Here is a 17764-nt window from a genome sequence, read left to right on the forward strand (position 1 = left end):
CCTAAAGTCACCTACAGAATGAAAGTGATGGGATGGAGAAACAATCATACAAATGAATGTCAAAAAAAACCCCTGCAAGTAGCAATACTTAGGCACACTAGACTTTAAAATTAAAGACTATACGAAGAGATAAAGAAGAACACTACATAAGAATAAAGGGGGACACCCCAACGAGAAGATATAGCAATTATAAATATTTATGCAAACAAGGGAGCACCCAAATACATAAAATAGTTAATAATGCATAAAATGACAATAATACAATTACAGTAGAGAATTTTAACATCCCACTTAAATCAATGGACAGATCATCTAGATAGAAAAGTAACAAGAAACAGTGGCTTTAAGTGATACACTGGATCAGATGGACTGAACAGATATATTCAGAACATTCTATCGTAAATAGCAGAATACGCATTCTTTTCAAGTGCAGGTGAAACATTCTCCAAAAGAGATTATATATTAGGCCACAAAATAGGCTTCTAAAATATAAGATCAAAGTCACACCATGCACCTTTTCGAATCACAACACTGTGAACCAAAAGTCAAACACAAAAAAGCATCTGGAAAGAACACAAATACATGGAGATTAATTAACATGTTACTAAATAATGACTGGATAAACAAAGAAATCAAAGAGGAAATAGAAAAATACATGGAGACTAACAAAAATGAAAACATAGAGGTCCAAAATCTTGTGGATGCAGCTACAGCAGTCTAAGGGAAGTTTATAGCAATACAGGCCTACCTTAAGAAGCAAGAAAAGTCTCAAAGAATCTAACCTTACACTTAAAGGAGCAAGGAAAAGAAGAACAAACAAAACCCCAATCCAACAGGAAGAAGGAAAAATAAAGATTAGAGCAGAAATAATGATATAGAAACTAAAAAAGTAATAGATCAGATCAACAAAATCAGGAGGTGATTCTTTTAAAAGTCAACAAAATTGAAACCTCTAGCCAGATGTATAAGAACAAGAAAGAATCAAAAAAATCACAAATGAGACAGGAGAATGACAACCAACACCACAGAATACAATTAAAAGAAGATATGAAAACTACATGCCAAAAAACTAAACAACTTATAAGAAATGGATAAATTTCTAGAAACATATAACCTACCAAAACAGAACCAGGAAGAAATAGAAAATTTGAACAAACCAATTACTAGCAAAGAAATTGAATCAGTTATCAAAAAACTCTCAACAAACAAAAGTCTAGGGCCAGATGGCTTCACAGATGATTTTCTGAAAAGATTTTATTTATTTGAGAGAGAGAGAGAGAGAGAAAGAGAGAAAGAGAGAGAGAGAGAGTGCATTAGCAGTGGGAGAGGAAGAGGGAGAAGCAGACTCCTTACTGAGCAGGGAGCCCAATGTGGGACTAGATCCCAGGACCCCAGGATATGACCTGAGCCAAAGGGAGATGCTTAACGAAGCCACCCAGGTGCCCACACAGACGAATTTACTAAACATTTAAAGAAGAGTTAATAACTATTCTTCTCAAACTATTCCCCCCCCCGCCAAAAAAAAAATAATAATAAAGAGCAAGGAAAGCTTCCAAGTTTATTCTCTGAGGCCAGCATTATTCTGATATCAAAACCAGCTAAAGACACCACAAAAAAATTACAGGCCAATATATCTAGTGAACATAGATGTAAAAATCCTCAACAAATATTAACAACAGAATCCAACAATACATTAAAAAAGTCATTTACCACGACCAAAGTGGAATTTATTCCTGGGATGCAAGAGTGGTTCAATATTCACAAAGAAATCAATGTGATGCAGCCCATTAAAAAAAGAAAGGATAAGAACCATATGATCATTTCAATAGATACAGAAAATCATTTAACAAAGTACAACATCCATTCATGATAAAAAAAAATCTCAAGAAATGGGTTTTGAGTAAACATAATTCAACATAATAAAGGCTATAATAAAGGCCCATAGCTAATATATTATCCTCAATGGGGAAAAAACTGAGAGATTTTCCTTTGTGATCAGGAACAAAACAGAGATGTCAACTCTCAGCACTTTTATTCATCACAGTATTGAAAGTCCTAGCCACAACAATCAGACAAGTGGAAAAAAAAAAAAAGGCATCCAAATCGGTAAGAAAAAAGTAAAACTTTCACTATTTGCAGATAACATGATACTATATATAGGAAGCCCAAAAGGCTCCAACAAAAAACTGATAGAACTGATAAATGAAACCATTAAAATTGCAGGATACAAAATAACAAACAGAAATCTGTTCCATTTCTATATACTAATAATGAAGCAGTGGAAAGAGAAGTCAAGGAGTCAATCCCATTCACAATTGCACCAAAAATATTAAGATAGCTAACAAAAGAAGTGAAAGACCTATACTCTGAAAACTATAAAACATTAATGAAAGAAGCTGAAAATAACAGAAAGAAATAGAAAGACATTCCATGTTCATGGATTGGAAGAAAAAATATTTTTAAAATGTCCATACTGTACAAAGTAATCTATACATTTAATGCAGTCCCTATCAAAATATCAACAGCATTTTTCACAAAACTAGAACAATCCTCAAATTTGTATGGAACCATAAAAGAACCCAAATAACCAAAGTAATCTTGAAAAAGAAAAGCAAAGAGGCATCATAATTAAAAAAAAAAAAAAGAGGCATCATAATTCCAGACATCAAGCTGTATTACAAAGCTATAATAACCAAGACAGTATAATAATGGCAAACAAATAGGCACATAGATCAATAGAACAGAAAACCCAGAAATGAACCCACAAATATATATCAATTAATTTTTGACAAAATAGGAAAGAATATCCAATGAGAAAAATACTACCTCTTCAACAAATGGTGCTGGAAGAACTAGACAGTAACATACAAATGAATGAAACAGGATGACTTTCTTATCCATATACAAAAATAAATTCAAAATGGATGAAAGGCCTGAAACCATAAAAAGCCTAGAAAAGAAGAAGTAACTTTTTTAATATTGGCTGTAGCAACTTCTTTCTAGATATGTCTTTTGAGCAAGGGAAACAAAAGCAAAAATAATTGGGACTACATCAAAATAAAAAGGTTCTGTACAGTGAAGGAAACAAAATTAAAAGGCAATCTAAAGGAATGGGAGAAGATATTTGCAAATCATATATCTGATAAAGGGTTAGTATCCAAAATATATAAAATAACTTACACAACCCAACAACCAAAAAACAATCTAATTTAAAAAGACATTTTTCTAAAGAAGACATGCACCTGCCAGAACACCATGGGTGGTTAATTGCCTTGAGTTGGAAAACGGTTTGCATTTATAACTGTAAATTTATTCATCCTTTTAATTTAGGTAAGGTTTTTGTACACAATACTCAATTCTTTAAGAGATGACAACAAATTTTGGTTTTTCTACTGTCACGTGAGATTAGGTCCCAGCAATGCATCATTGTGTGAGGAAAATAAAGTGCTGCAGTAAAAAAAAAAAAAAAAAAAAAAAAACAAAACCACTCTTGCACTGGTGGGAATGCAAACTGGTGCAGCCTCTCTGGAAAACATTATGGAGGTTCCTCTTAAAAACAGAACTACCCTATGACCCAGCAATTGTAGTACTAGGTATTTACCCAAAGGATACAAAAATACTAATTCAAAGGGATACATGCACCCTAATGTTTATAGCAGCATTACCTTTAATAGCCATGCTTGTTTTCTTATGGAAACAATCCAAGTGTCCAATGACTGATGAATAAAGAAGATGCGATATATATATATATACACACACAATGGAATGTTAGCCATAAAAAAAGAATGAAATCTTGACATTTGCAATGATATGGATGAAGCTAGAGAGCATTATGCTAAGTGAAATAAGTCAGAGAAAGACAAATATATTTCATTCATGTGTGGAATTTAAGAAACAAAACAATCAAGCAAAGGGGAAAAAAAGGAGAAAGAGAGGCAAATCAAGAAACAGACTCTTAACTACAGAGAACTGATGGTTACCAGAAGGGAGGTGGATTGGAGGATGGCTTTAATAGGTGATGAGGATTAAGGAGTGTACTGGTTGTGATGAGCACTGGGTGATGTTTGGAGTTGCCAATCACTATATCGTCACCTGAAACTAATATTACACTGTATATTAACTAACTTGAACTTAAAAACAAAACAAAAAAACCAGAATGACTGAATGGATAAAAAAACGACTCATCTATGCTTCCTACAAGAGACTCGTATTAGAACTAGAGACACATGCATATTGAAAGTGAAAGGATGGGAAAATATTATGCAAATAGAAGTGAAAAGAAACCTGGCATAGCCATACTTATGTTAAGCAAAATAGACTTTAAAACAAAAAGTGTAACAAGAGACAAAGAAGGACACTACATAATAATAAAGGGAACAATCCAAAGTGAAGATATACAATTGTAAATGTTTATGTACTCAAAAATGGACCATCCAAATACATAAGGCAACTATTAACAGACACAAAGGAAAAATCAATAGTAATACAATAATAGCAGAGATCTTTAACACCCCACTTTGTTCAATACATAGATCATCCAAACAGAAAATCAACATGGAAAGAGTGACTTTGTTTTTATTTCTCTTCTTTTTATTTTTTAATTTTCTTATTTTTTTAAGAGAAGGAGAAAGAATGGGGGAGAGGCAGACACAGAATTTTAAGCAGGCTCTGCATCCAGCATGGAGCCCGACATGGGGCTCGATCTCTGGGCTCTGAGATCATGACCTGAGCCAAAATCAAGAGTCAGATGCTTAACTGAGCTACCCAGGTACCTCAAGAGTAAATGTGAATGACACATTGACCAAATGTTTCTAACAGATATATTCAGAACATTCCATCCTAACACAGCGGAATACACATTCTTTTCAAGTGCACATGGTACATTCTCCAGAACAGATCACATGTTAGACCATAAAACATGCCTCAACAAGTTAAAAAAGACTGAAATCATATCATGTATCTTTCTGACCAAAATGCTGTGCAACCAGAATTCAACCACACGTAAAAATCTGGAAAAAACAAATACATGGAAGTTAATTAACATGCTACTAAGCAATGAATGAGTCAACAAAGAAATCAAAGAGGAAATGAAAATATATGTGGAAACAAATGAAAATACAATAGTCCAAAATCTTTGGGATACAGCAAAAGCTACTCTAAGAGGGAAGACTATAGCAATACAGGTCCACATCAAGCAGCAAGAAAAATCTCCAATAAACAATCTAACCTTATTCCTAAAGGTGCTAGAAAAAGAAGAACAAACAAAACCCAAAGTCAGTAGAAGGAAGAAAATAATAAATATTAGAGGAGAAATAAATTAAGTAGAAACTAAAGAAAGAATAGAACAGATCAATGAAACCAGGAACTGGTTCTTTGAAAAGATAAAAAAAAAATTGATAAACCTTTAGCCAGACTCAAAAGAAAAAGAAGAGAAATACCAACCCAAACCACAGAAACACAAATTATAAGAGGATATTATAAAAATTATATGCCAACAAACTGAAAGCCTATAAGAAATGGATAAATTCCTAGAATCAAATAAACTACTAAAACTGAATCAGGGAGAAATGGAAAATTTGAACAAACCAATTACCAACAATGATATTGAATCACCAATCAAACTGAATCAGTAATCGACAAAAAGCCAGGACCAGAGGGCTTCACAGGTGAATTCTACCAAATATTTAAAGAAGAGTTAATACTTATTCTCTCAAACTATTTCAAAAAAAGAAGAGCAAGGAAAGCTTCCAAATTCATTATATGAGGCCAGAATTACCCTGATACCAAAACCAGCTAACGGCACCACAGAAGTAACAGAACTATAGGCCAAGACCTCTGATGAACCTAAGTGCGCAAAAAAAAAAAAAAAAAAAAATTAAGCAGGTGGAATCCAACAATACTTAAAAAAATTATTCACTACGATCAAGTGGAATTTATTCCTGGGATACAAGGTGGTTCAATATTCACAAATCAATTAATGTGATACACTGCATCAATAAGAGCAAGGATAAAAAAACTATATGATCACTTTAACAGATACAGAAAAGCATTTGACAAGTAAAACATCCATTCATGATAAAACCCTTAACAAAGGAAGTTTAGAGAAACATACCTCCACATAATAAAAGCCATATATTAAAAATCCACACCTAACATCATACTTACTGGTGACAAACTGGGAGCTTTCCCCATAAGATCAGGAGCAAGAAAAAGGAGGTTCACTTCCACCATTTTTATTCAACACAGTACTAGAAGTCCTAGCCACAGCAATCAGACGACAAAAAAGAAATAAAAGGTATCCAAATTTGTAAGAAAAAAGATAAATTTTTTACTATTTGCAGATGACATGATACTACATACAGAAAATCCTAAAGACTGACCAAAAACTACTAGAACTGATAAAGGAATTCAATAAACTCACAAAATCGACATATAGAAATCTGTTGCATTTCATACACTAATAATAACATAGCAGAAACAGATTTAAAAAAACACCATTTACAATTTCACCAAAAAGAACAAATACCTAGTAATAAACTTAAAGAGGTAAAAGACCTGTATTCTGAAAACTATAAGACACTGATAAGAAAAACTGAAGATGACACAAACGAGTGGAAACATAGTCCATGCTCATGCACTGGAATAATCAATATTGTTAAAATGTTCATACTACCAAAAGCAATCTACAGATTTAAAGTAATTCCTATCAAATTTCTAACAGCATTTTTCATAGAACTAGAATGAATATCCTAAAATCTGTATGGAAACACAAAAGACCTCAAATAGTCAAAGCAATCTTGAAAAAGAAAAACAAAACTGGAAGTATCACAATCTCAGATATCAAGATACACCACAAAGCTGTTGTATTCAAAACAGGACGGTATTAGTATAAAAATAGATATATATGTCAATGGAACAGAAAAGAGAGCCCAGAAATAAACTCATGATTATGTGGTCAATTAATCTATGAGAAAGGAGGCAAGAATATGCAATGGGAAAAAATCTCTTCAACAGTGTTGGGAAATTGGACAGTTACATGCAAAAGAATGAAACTGGACCACTTTCTTATACCATACACAAAACAAACTCAAAATGGAGTAAGGACCTAAATGTGAGACTTGAAGCCAAAAAAATTCTAGAAGAGAGCACAGGTAGTAATTTCTCTGACATTAGCCATAGCATCATTTTTCTAGATAGATCTCCTCAGGCAAGGGAAACAAAAGCAAAAATAAACTATTGAGACTACATCAAAATAAAGAGCTTCTGCACGGCAAAGGTAATAATAAAACAAAAAAGCAACCTACTGAATGGGAAAATATATTTGCAAAAGATAGATCTACTAATACCCAAAAATATAAAGAATTTATACAACTCAACACCCAAAAAATAATCCAATCAAAAAACGGGCAGAAGACATGAACAGACATTTCTCCCAAGAAACATAAGATAGCCAACGGAGACATGAAAAGACGCTCAATATCACTAATCCTCAGGAACTGCAAATCAAAACCAAAATGAAATATCATCTGTCAAAAAAGCTAAAATCAAGAACACAAGAAATGACAAGTGTTGGCAAGGTTGTGGAAAAAAAGGAACCCTCTTGCACTCTTGGTAGGAATGCAAACTGGTATAGCCACTGTGGAGAACAGTATGGAGGTTCCTCAAAAAGTTAACAAAGAACTACGATATGATCTAGTAATTCCATCCTGGGTATTTACCCAAAGAATATGAAAACACTAATTTAAAAAGATATACACCTCTACAATAGTCAAAATATGGAAGCAACCCAAGTGTCCATTGATAGATAAATGGATAAAGAATATGTGGTATATATACACAATAGAATATTATTCAGCTATAAGAAATAATGTAATCTTGCTATTTGCAACACTGATGGATCTAGAGGGAATATAAGTGAAATAAGTCAGGGAAGGACAAATACAGTATCTCACTCATATGTGAAATATAAGAAAACAAATGAACAAAGAAAAAAAGATATTTGACAAGGGTGTCAAAACCATTCAATAAAACAAGAACAGTATATTCAGCAAATGGTGCTAGGAAAAGTGTATATCCACATACAAAAGAATGAAGTTGGATGCCTATCTAACACCATATACAAAAATTACCTCAAAATGGATCAAGGACCAAAATTTAATACCTTAAACAATAAAATTCGTAGAAGAAAACATAGGGCAAAAGCTTTATGACATCAGATTTATTTATTTTTAAAGATTTTATTTATTTATTCATGAGAGACACACATAGAGAGAGAGAGAGGCAGAGACACAGGCAGAGGGAGAAGCAGGCTCCATGCAGGGAGCCTGATGTGGGACTCGATCCTGGCTCTCCGGGATCACGCCCTGGGCTGAAGGTGGCGCTAAGCCGCTGAGCCACCGGGGCTGCCCCTTTATGACATCAGATTTAGAGATGATTTCTTGTAAATGACAGCAAAAGTATAATGAACAAAAGAAAAATAGACAAAATGACTTCATGTAAATTTTTAAATTTTGGGCATCAAAGAAATACTAACAACAAAGTTAAAAGGCAACCCATAGAATGTGAGATATTTACATTTGTAAATATCTGGTAAGGTGTTAATATCCAGAATATAAATAGAACTTCTAAAACTCAACAACAAAATAAGAAAACTCCATTGAAAAAAGGGCAAGGGACTTGCACCGACCTTTCTCCACACACAGAAGACATACAAGTGGCCAATAAGCACATGACAAGATATTCAACATCGCTAGTTATTAGAGAAATGTAAAGCAAAACTACAATAAGAGAAAAAAATACCCAAAAAACAAAAACAAAAAACCTACAATGAGATACCACCTCGCACCTGTTAGGTTGACTACTATCAAAAAACTGAAAATAAAGAAGTGTTGGGTAGGATGTAGAGAAACTGGAATTCTTGTACACTATTGGTAGGAATACAAAATGTAGAAAACAGTATGGTAGTTCCCCCCAAATTAAAATAGCATTACCATATGATGCAGTAATTCTGCTTCTGGGTAAACCCAAAGAACTGAAATCAGATATTTGCACACCCATGTTCATAGATAGCATAATTATTCACAATAACCACAAAGTTAAATCAATCCAAGTGTCCATCAACAGATGAATGGATAAGCAAAATGTGGTATGTACACATAATGGAAAGCTTTCAGCCTTAAAAAATAAGGAAATTCTGCAATATGTGGAAACACAAATGAACCCTGAGGACACTAAATGAAATTTAATTCAATCACAAAAAGACAAATGCAGTAGGATTCCACTAATACCAGGTAAAAAATCACAGAAAGTAGAATGGTGGTTGACAGAGACTTGGGAGGGAGAGAGAGAATGGGGAGTTATTGTTTAATGGATACACAGTTTCAGTTTTACATGATGAAAAGAGTTATAGAGGTTGGTGGTGACAGCTGCACAACACTATGAATGTATTTGATTGTACACTTTAAAAATGGCTAAGATGGTAAATTTTGTAATGTATTTTAATAGCAGCCCACGCCCAAAGACCCAGAAACACACATACACACACACACACACACACACACACACACACACACACACAGGCAGCCGCAACTATGGAAGTTTCCTGAAGTTTAAGAAAGACCTCTCTCTTGGCAACAGTAAGGGGACAATAGCAGACTGCCTCAATCTGAAGAGTAATTCTTGAATGAAAACTTGGATTGGATAATATATTTTATTACACAAAAGGACAGAAGACTGAAAGACTTAAGAACATTAGTGAGTAAAAAGTGAAATGAGAAAAATGAAGACAACTGAAAATAGGATCAAGATAAACTTACAAATAGGAATAACTGGCATGACTTTATTTTATAGGAAAACAAGGCATTTGCAAGGCAGATTCCATTTTGTACTAAGAATTGCAGAATAAAGTAAGAATTTAGAAAGGGAGGACCCCAGAGAAATATTTATTCCCAAGCATGTTTTTAAAATTATTATTTAGGGAGCCCTGGGTGGCGCAGCGGTTTGGCGCCTGCCTTTGGCCCAGGGCGCAATCCTGGAGATCTGGGATCGAATCCCACGTCGGGCTCCCTGCATGGAGCCTGCTTCTCCCTCTGCCTGTGTCGCTGCCCCTCTCTCTCTCTCTCTCTCTCTCTCTGTGACTATCATGAATAAATAAATAAAATCTTTAAAAAAAATTATTATTTAATATATACCAGGCATCGCCCAGGGGAAATACAGATGAAAAAAGCAGGATGCCTATTTTATGAGAATCATGTTCTAGTTAGACACGTATATCAATTATTGTGAGACAATATAATAAATATCATTTTCTGGGAATGTCTAAGATTTGTAGGAGCATAATGGAATAAAATGTACAAGAGGAAACAATTCAGAGATGTGATATTTGAGCTAACTCTTCATGAATGAGGAGGAATTCTGGAGACAGAAAAAGAAGAGTATTTCATTTTATTTTATTTTTTTAGATTTTTAAAAAAATTTATTCATAGAGACACACACAGAGAGAGAGAGAGAGAGAGAGAGAGAGAGAAGCAGGCAGAGACACAGGCAGAGGGAGAAGCAGGCTCCATGCAGGGAGCCCGACGTGGGATTTGATCCTGGGTCCCCAAGATCACACCCCGGGCTGCAGGCGGTGCTAAACTGCTGTGCCACTGGGGCTGTCCAAGAAGAGTATTTTAATCAGAAAAAAAAAGAGTATGTGCTAAGGCTTAGTAGCAAGAAATGAAACTAAAAAATTAGACATATTCCAAACCATTAAGAGTCCTTATACTAAGAAGTTTAGGCTTTATCCCACAGGCTGCAGGAAACCAATGAACATTTTAAAGCAGGAAAGTGACACAAACAGGCCCATACTGGTAACAGTCTTGAATACTGATCTGAGTGTGAGAGGAGGTTTATCTAGGAAAGTAGAGGTAATGTGTCTACTTGTAATTATCCAGGTAAGAGATGATGAGATTTGGGAAGTAGTAGTGATAAGGTGAAGCAGGTTAGGGACTCAAGGGCATTTCAGAGACAGACACAAAACACTTGGTGTATAACTAGATGTTGGGGTGGGGGGTAGAGACAAGTAACAGGATAACTTCTAAGTTTCTAGTTAGGGTGACTTAGTAGATGGGTTTTCATTAGCCAAAGAAAGAAATACAATGATCAGAGAAGTTTGATGGATTAAGGATTTACTCAAACTGCATAGAGATGCCTTTGAAAAGTTTAATTGCAGGCATTTTATAGATACATCTAGTGCCCAGGAAGGAGTGTGGGACTATAGGTAAAAATTTGAGAATCAACAGTCCTGCTTGATGCCAGAGTCCTCTCATGACCTGAAGCTACAGGACAGTCTGAAATCTGACCAACTGGAGCCTAGGAATAGGTGCTGCTGAGGGGGAGCCTGTTTAGGCAGAAGAGGTCAACCGTAAACTTCTGAAGAGTAATAGAACTAGAGGAAGAAGAAACAGTAAAAGATACTGTAAAAAAAAGAAAGAGAGATATGAAGAACTAGGAATTACATTCTGTACTATGATACAGGGAAGAACTAGGAATTACATTCTGTACTATGATACTACAGAAAGCAAAGGAAGAATATTAATTGTACTTAACCACTGTCTTACCAAGTATTGATGGATATTGGTTTCAGACTGTTTTTCAGGTCTGAGTGATTCAACTTGTGTTCGTGAAGTGCAGAAACAATCCTGGAAATTCAGAAACGCATGAAATAAGTGAAAAATAAGACTGGAAATCATAATACCAATTCATTTTCACTGCTGGTATTAAGTTTTAATCCTTTCATCATCTTTCAGTTTTGTTTTGAATATTTAGCTAAAGATTATTCTGCTGTACTCATTGTAATCAATTTAATTTTAGTCCTCAAATCCTTTGTTTCTTAAATGTAGGAACTGTGTTTATCCACATTAAACTACACAATGAGTATATATGGAACCAATTTTGTTTCTTAAGGTGGTAAACATCTTACTTCAACTGAATGCAAATTAAAAATAGATTTAGTTCCATTATCACAATTCACATTTTCCTGCATTTTAACCTATGGTCCTATTATCACATATTGTCAATAAAGAAATGTCACGCTTCCTTGTGACTTATCACATGGGGTAAAGCTGACCTTATTCTACTTAGGAAGAAAAGGTATGTCAAAAGCATAAACAAATTGTGTAAAAGAGACTTTTGTAATAAATTATTTTGAAGCATCTCATGAACACTTAAAGTATTAATATCAAATGAGTCTTCAAGATAAGCTCATTCATGTCTACTTAACACTCTATAGTCACTTAAAAGTAATCACACTTCCTTTCATTTAAAATAATGCCAGAATCTCACTAACTTGTCATTTTTTCAGCCTAAATTACTATTTTAAGATGAATTCCTGTAGTTTGTATGCCTTATCGATCTTACCACAATACTTTGATTTAAATCTCCACTGTCTTATGAAAAACTTGTCCCTGAAGAACAGAAGCTGACAATGTCAGGATAGCTATAGAATAATTTCCTTTGCAAAGTTTCTACTGGTTTGTCTAGAGTGAATAAAATGGGCAATTAAAGTTTTTGAAGATACTTATTACTCTTCCTCATATTGAAAACAACCACGAGTCACTTACATCTTGTATTTGGTATTTACATATATTTTGTAACATTTACTCAGAATCTTTCACAATAATCATTAATATCACTGTACAGAAGAGAATTAACACATCAGGCCTAAAATTGCTATCCTTAGAAAAGGCTTGCTTAGGGCAGCCGGGGTAGCTCAGCAGTTTAGTGCCTGCCTTCAGCCCAGGGCGTGATCCTGGAGACCCTGGATCCAGTCCCACGTCAGGCTCCCTGCAGGGAGCCTGCTTCTCCCTCTGCCTGTGTCTCTGCCTCTCTCTCTCTTTCATGAATAAATAAATAAAATTAAAAAAAAAAAAAAAAGAAAGAAAGAAAGAAAAGGCTTGCTTGAAAAGTTGGCCCTTGGCTAGCATCTGGGAACTTGGATTTTGGGAAGGGAAATCATCATTCACTAATAAGAACAGATCATGGGCTTAAACCATATAAACAATATACCTTATGCTGAATACTTGCTTTTTTTTTACTTGCTTTTTTTCTGGAAGTCTGAAATTTTGTTACCTGCTAGCAGAAGGTACCTACATGATCAGTCCCCTGCCAAAAAGTCTGAGAAATGAGTCTCTAATGAGTTTCCTTGGTAGCTAACATTTTACACATGTTGTCACTATTCTGCGAGAATTAAGTACATTCTATGTGACTCCACGGGAGAAGGACTCTTGAAAAGTTTGAGCCTGGTTTCCTTGAACTTTACTCCATGTACCTCCTTCCTCCACTGATTTTGCTTTGTGTTCTTTGTCTGTGACAAAACTTAATTATGACTATAAGACTAAGTTTTACAAGTCCTCCTAGCAAATCACCAAACGTGGAGGTGGTCTTAGGCAGACCTCTAATATAGTTACCAAAATATATTCAAGCCTATAAAAATTTTTCTAAAAAATGTCCATCACTTAAATTAAAAAATTAATTTGAGACATATTAGGCATATTGTTAGAGGCACCAGGGTGGTGCAGTCATTGAGTGTTGGACTCAGGTTTTGGCTCAGGTTATGGTCTCAGCATTGTGGGACTGAGCCCTGCGACAGGTTCCATGCTCAGTGAGGAATCTGCTTAGGACTCTCTCCCTTTCCGTCTGCCTCTGCCTCTGCCCCTACCCCCTGTGCACTCAATCTCTCTCTCTAAAATAAATCAATAGGGGGTCCCTGGGTGGCTCAGTGGTTTAGTGCCTAAAACCACTAAACCTCTGGCCCAGGACGCAATCCTGGAGTCCTGGGATTGAGTCCTGCATCGGGCTCCCGGCATGGAGCCTGCTTCTCCCTCTGCCTGTGTCTCTGCCTCTCTCTCCCTCTATGTCTATCATGAATAAATAAATCAATAAATCTTTAAAAAATAAATAAATAAAATAAATCAATAAATCTTTAAAATTAAAAGACACATTGGGCACACTTTAAAAAACTTAGATTGACCCTAATTCATTCTCAAGAGTAGTGATCCATGTTTTTGGTTTATAGAAATAGGAAAACATTTTATAAAATAATATGGTGGACCTTCATATTGCATTACCTTTATACAGAATTTTCACAGTGCAAGAAAGTGATCACTAATGTGAAGACAGCTAAAACCAACCAATACTATAAGGCAAAATGTTTTTGCTGACTTCTAAAAAATGTTAGCATGTTCATTAGCTGTTCAAGTTATAAAAGTCATAAAACACTCATAGCTTATTCTTCCAAACATTTTTTATATCCACAATGAATCAATGAGATGCTGATGAATATAATAGCCCATGAAATATATATACATTAAGGTCTTTTAGACAGCACACATAGTATTAAAACCATCCAGAAGCTGCCTTAAAATATTTTTAATGTAATTTTTAAATCTACTACCATAATAGCCAAATGTAAAGCAGTTATATCTACTAGGGCATCTAAAGGAAAATATTTGACTGATGTTGCTCCTTTGAAAACACTATTTCTTAGCTCTCCAACAGAGGAAAAAACTTGAATGAGGAAGAATCCTTCATAAGTATAAACATCAATTTTATCTCAGTTGTACAAAAATCTCATGTAGGAAAATATTCAAAGAATTCTAAATATTTCATCATTACAGGAAGTATTAAATGTAAAATTATTAACAAACTGAACAAATTTAAATCATACATTAATTTCTATTATTTTTCACAAAACCCATAATTATAGAATAATTGAATAAATAAGATACTCTTTTTCCAAAATTTAGAAGCCCTGAGAATCCACACAGTCCTCTAAATCTCTGGATCTTCTTCTATCAAATGCCCTTTTACAACTCACGCAATTTATAAACTGATATAAAATGGTGAATCTTAAGTAATCCTTTAGAGCAGGGGTCCACAAACCAGTCTGACCCACCACCTGTTTCAGTAAAGAAGGTTTTACTTGAACACATTCATTTTTTTCATTTAAATATTGTCTATGACTGTTTTCACAGCACAAGAACAGAAGAGTAATTTGTTACAAAGACCATATACCACACAAATACTATCTGGTCCTTTACAGAAAATATTGGTTTACCCCAGCACCAGAAAATCAGGTAGGTATTTCACATCAATGTGCTTTATTGATAGATAAAGCTGTCCTTTTTTTTTTTTTTTAAGATTTTATTTTTATGTAATGTCTACCCCCAACACAGGGCTTGAACTTACACCCCAACATCGAGAGTCATATGCTCTACTGACTGAGCCAGCCAGGAGCTCCTAAAGCTCCCCTTTTAAGTAGAGAATCTTTACTTTAAAAATAAAGTAAGTGCATTCTGTATATTTCATATAACAAATTATACAATAAATCCAACAAATCCATTCTGTATTTCCTCACTTCATAGTTCTCTCAGACTTGGTAAATGATGGAGTGGATTGGCAGATATGAATTTGAGCCCTGGCAATCTTGGGCCAAACTCAAAACAAGATTAAACCACCTGCCCTACCAATCACTCATAATTTTGAAGACTGAAAGAGATATATAAAAGTATTTATAAACTGCAAATCATCATACAAATGTACCCATCACTTTTTAAAAGATCACTACTTTAATCAAGTCAGATATTGTATTATGTTCTATAGAAGAAGATATGATGAAAGACCTGAAACTACTTAATTTAAGTAATATTTTCGGTAGGTTGAATATTTTTTACCATATGATTCTTGGTTCTCAATCTAGATGCCATGGATCTAGTATAAACAAAAAACAAGTTGTAATCTATATATCATACTATACATTGATCCAACTGTTTTCTATCTTGTTGTTAAGAGGCTGATTTTTAGTATTATTCTGTTTGCCTTTGGTCTAGTGGAAATTTGTAAAAGGGATTTTTGAAAGATTTAAGGATAAGATAGCTAACTAGATGGGAGAGGCATATCTAAGTACAGTAAAGGTATGGAAAAAAGTGGGATGGGACAAAGGAAATGAACGATGAATATATCAGAAAAGTATAGGAGAAGCTCTTTTTTAAAGCAACAAAAACTCAATGAGAATTTAACTCATTTCTTAAGACCAAAAGCCATTCAGGTCAAAATAACATCTCAGCATAACAGTATCTCATCAGAATTTGCCTTCAATTATGGCTCTGCACTAACATCTAACTACTCTGATAGTACCAAATTAGATCTATGCTTTTTTTTTTTTTTTTTTTTTAAGATTTCTTTATGGGATGCCTGGATGGCTCAGTGGCCGAGCACCTGCCTTCGGCCAAGGGAGTGATCCTGGAATCCCAGGATCCAGTCCCACACTGGGCTCCCCGCATGGAGTCTACTTCACTCTCTGCCTATGTCTCTTATGAATAAATAAATAGAATCTTTAAAAAAAGAGATTTATGTTATTTCATCTTATTTTTTAAAGATTTATTTATTTGAAAGAGAGGGAGAGGAGAAAGAATGTATGAGCAGTGCTGAAGAGCAAAGGGAGAAGAAGTAGACTCCCTGCTGAGCAGGAAGCCCTACTTGGGGCTCAATTCCAAGACCCTGAAAGCAAGACCTAATGGCAAACACTTAACTGAGCCATCCAAGCATCTCTTATTTATTGTCTTGGCCTGGGTGTGGGGGTGGAGCTTGCAGGGAGAGAGAATCCCAAGCCTATGTCTTACAGAGCAGGGAGCCTGACCTAAGGATCTCACAACCCTGAGATCATGACCAGAGCAGAAACCAAGAGTCAGAGGCATAAGGGACTGCGGGACCCACATGTCCTGAAATTAAATCTGTGTTAACACAAACTTACCAAGAGAGACATTGAATCTTTTTAGTTCACAGAAGATGTCAAAAACCCATCTACTCCAAAAGATTTTTGCTTTATCTTCAAGATGAAGAAATATTCTGTTATAAAAAACAAAAGCAAAATTTAGATTTACATAAAAGCTCCTGGAAGAACTAGTTGCTATAAACCCATATGATATTTAGGCAGCTATTCTTTGATACAACAACTGGAGACATTTCTGAAAAGTGTCTTTAAAGAGTGTTTCTTTTTATGTAACACTATTTGATCTGCCATCACAACAGAAAGGCAGAGTGAAGTTGAAGGGAGATTCTGAGTATTTCCAAAGACCAATATACCTGCATCTCTCCTTCCCTATTTTTTCTGTACTACTTTTTTTAAAGAAACTTAAGGGCAGCCCCAGTGGTGCAGCAGTTTAGTGCTGCCTGCAGCCCGGGGTGTGATCCTGGAGACCCAGGATCGAGTCCCACATCGGGCTTCCTGCATGGAGCCTGCTTCTCCCTCTGCCTGTGTCTCTGCCTCTCTCTTCGCTCTCTCTGAATGAATAAATAAATAAATCTTAAAAAAAAAAAAAAGAAACTTAAGCAAATGTGAAAGCAATATAGAAAATCAATGTTGGACCCATTAGAATTTCCAATGATTCTAGTTATAAGTAAACGTTGAAGGTTCCAAAGCTTCCTGATTGGATTAATTGCCAATTAAGTCATTTGGGGTCCATGATTAGCAAATTTGGGAAACAATCTGCATTAGCAACACACTAGGAATTAACATTTACTCGTTGTCACATGTTTTTAAAAGAGAAATTTCAGTCTTAACATAAAATAATATTTCTGAAGACTGAATATTTTTAACACAATTCTTAGTTCTCTGTTCTTCCTAGAATTTGACATATATGAAAGATATGAAATTATACAAGTAATTCCTGTCCACTATCACTAGTAGAGTATTAACCTCAATAGTTTATGAAGACTGCAACAG

At 34.8% G+C, this 17764-nt stretch overlaps 1 protein-coding gene across 2 annotated transcripts in view; it reads right to left on the reverse strand.

The window, feature by feature from the left end:
* The window catches only part of STRADB (STE20 related adaptor beta), a 36013-nt gene that overhangs the window by 15757 nt on the left and 2492 nt on the right, over positions 1-17764 (reverse strand). For both annotated transcript variants that reach the window (XM_072813313.1, XM_072813314.1), the window contains exons 2-3: positions 16793-16887; positions 11601-11681 (exon numbers count right to left, since the gene is read on the reverse strand). In XM_072813313.1, the coding sequence (XP_072669414.1) occupies positions 11601-11681; positions 16793-16804 (93 nt within the window). In that variant the 5' untranslated portion in view covers positions 16805-16887. The remainder of the gene's footprint in view (positions 1-11600; positions 11682-16792; positions 16888-17764) is intronic.

Source organism: Canis lupus, chromosome 36 (assembly GCF_048164855.1).
Source record: "Canis lupus baileyi chromosome 36, mCanLup2.hap1, whole genome shotgun sequence".
Taxonomy (NCBI): Eukaryota; Metazoa; Chordata; class Mammalia; order Carnivora; family Canidae; genus Canis; species Canis lupus.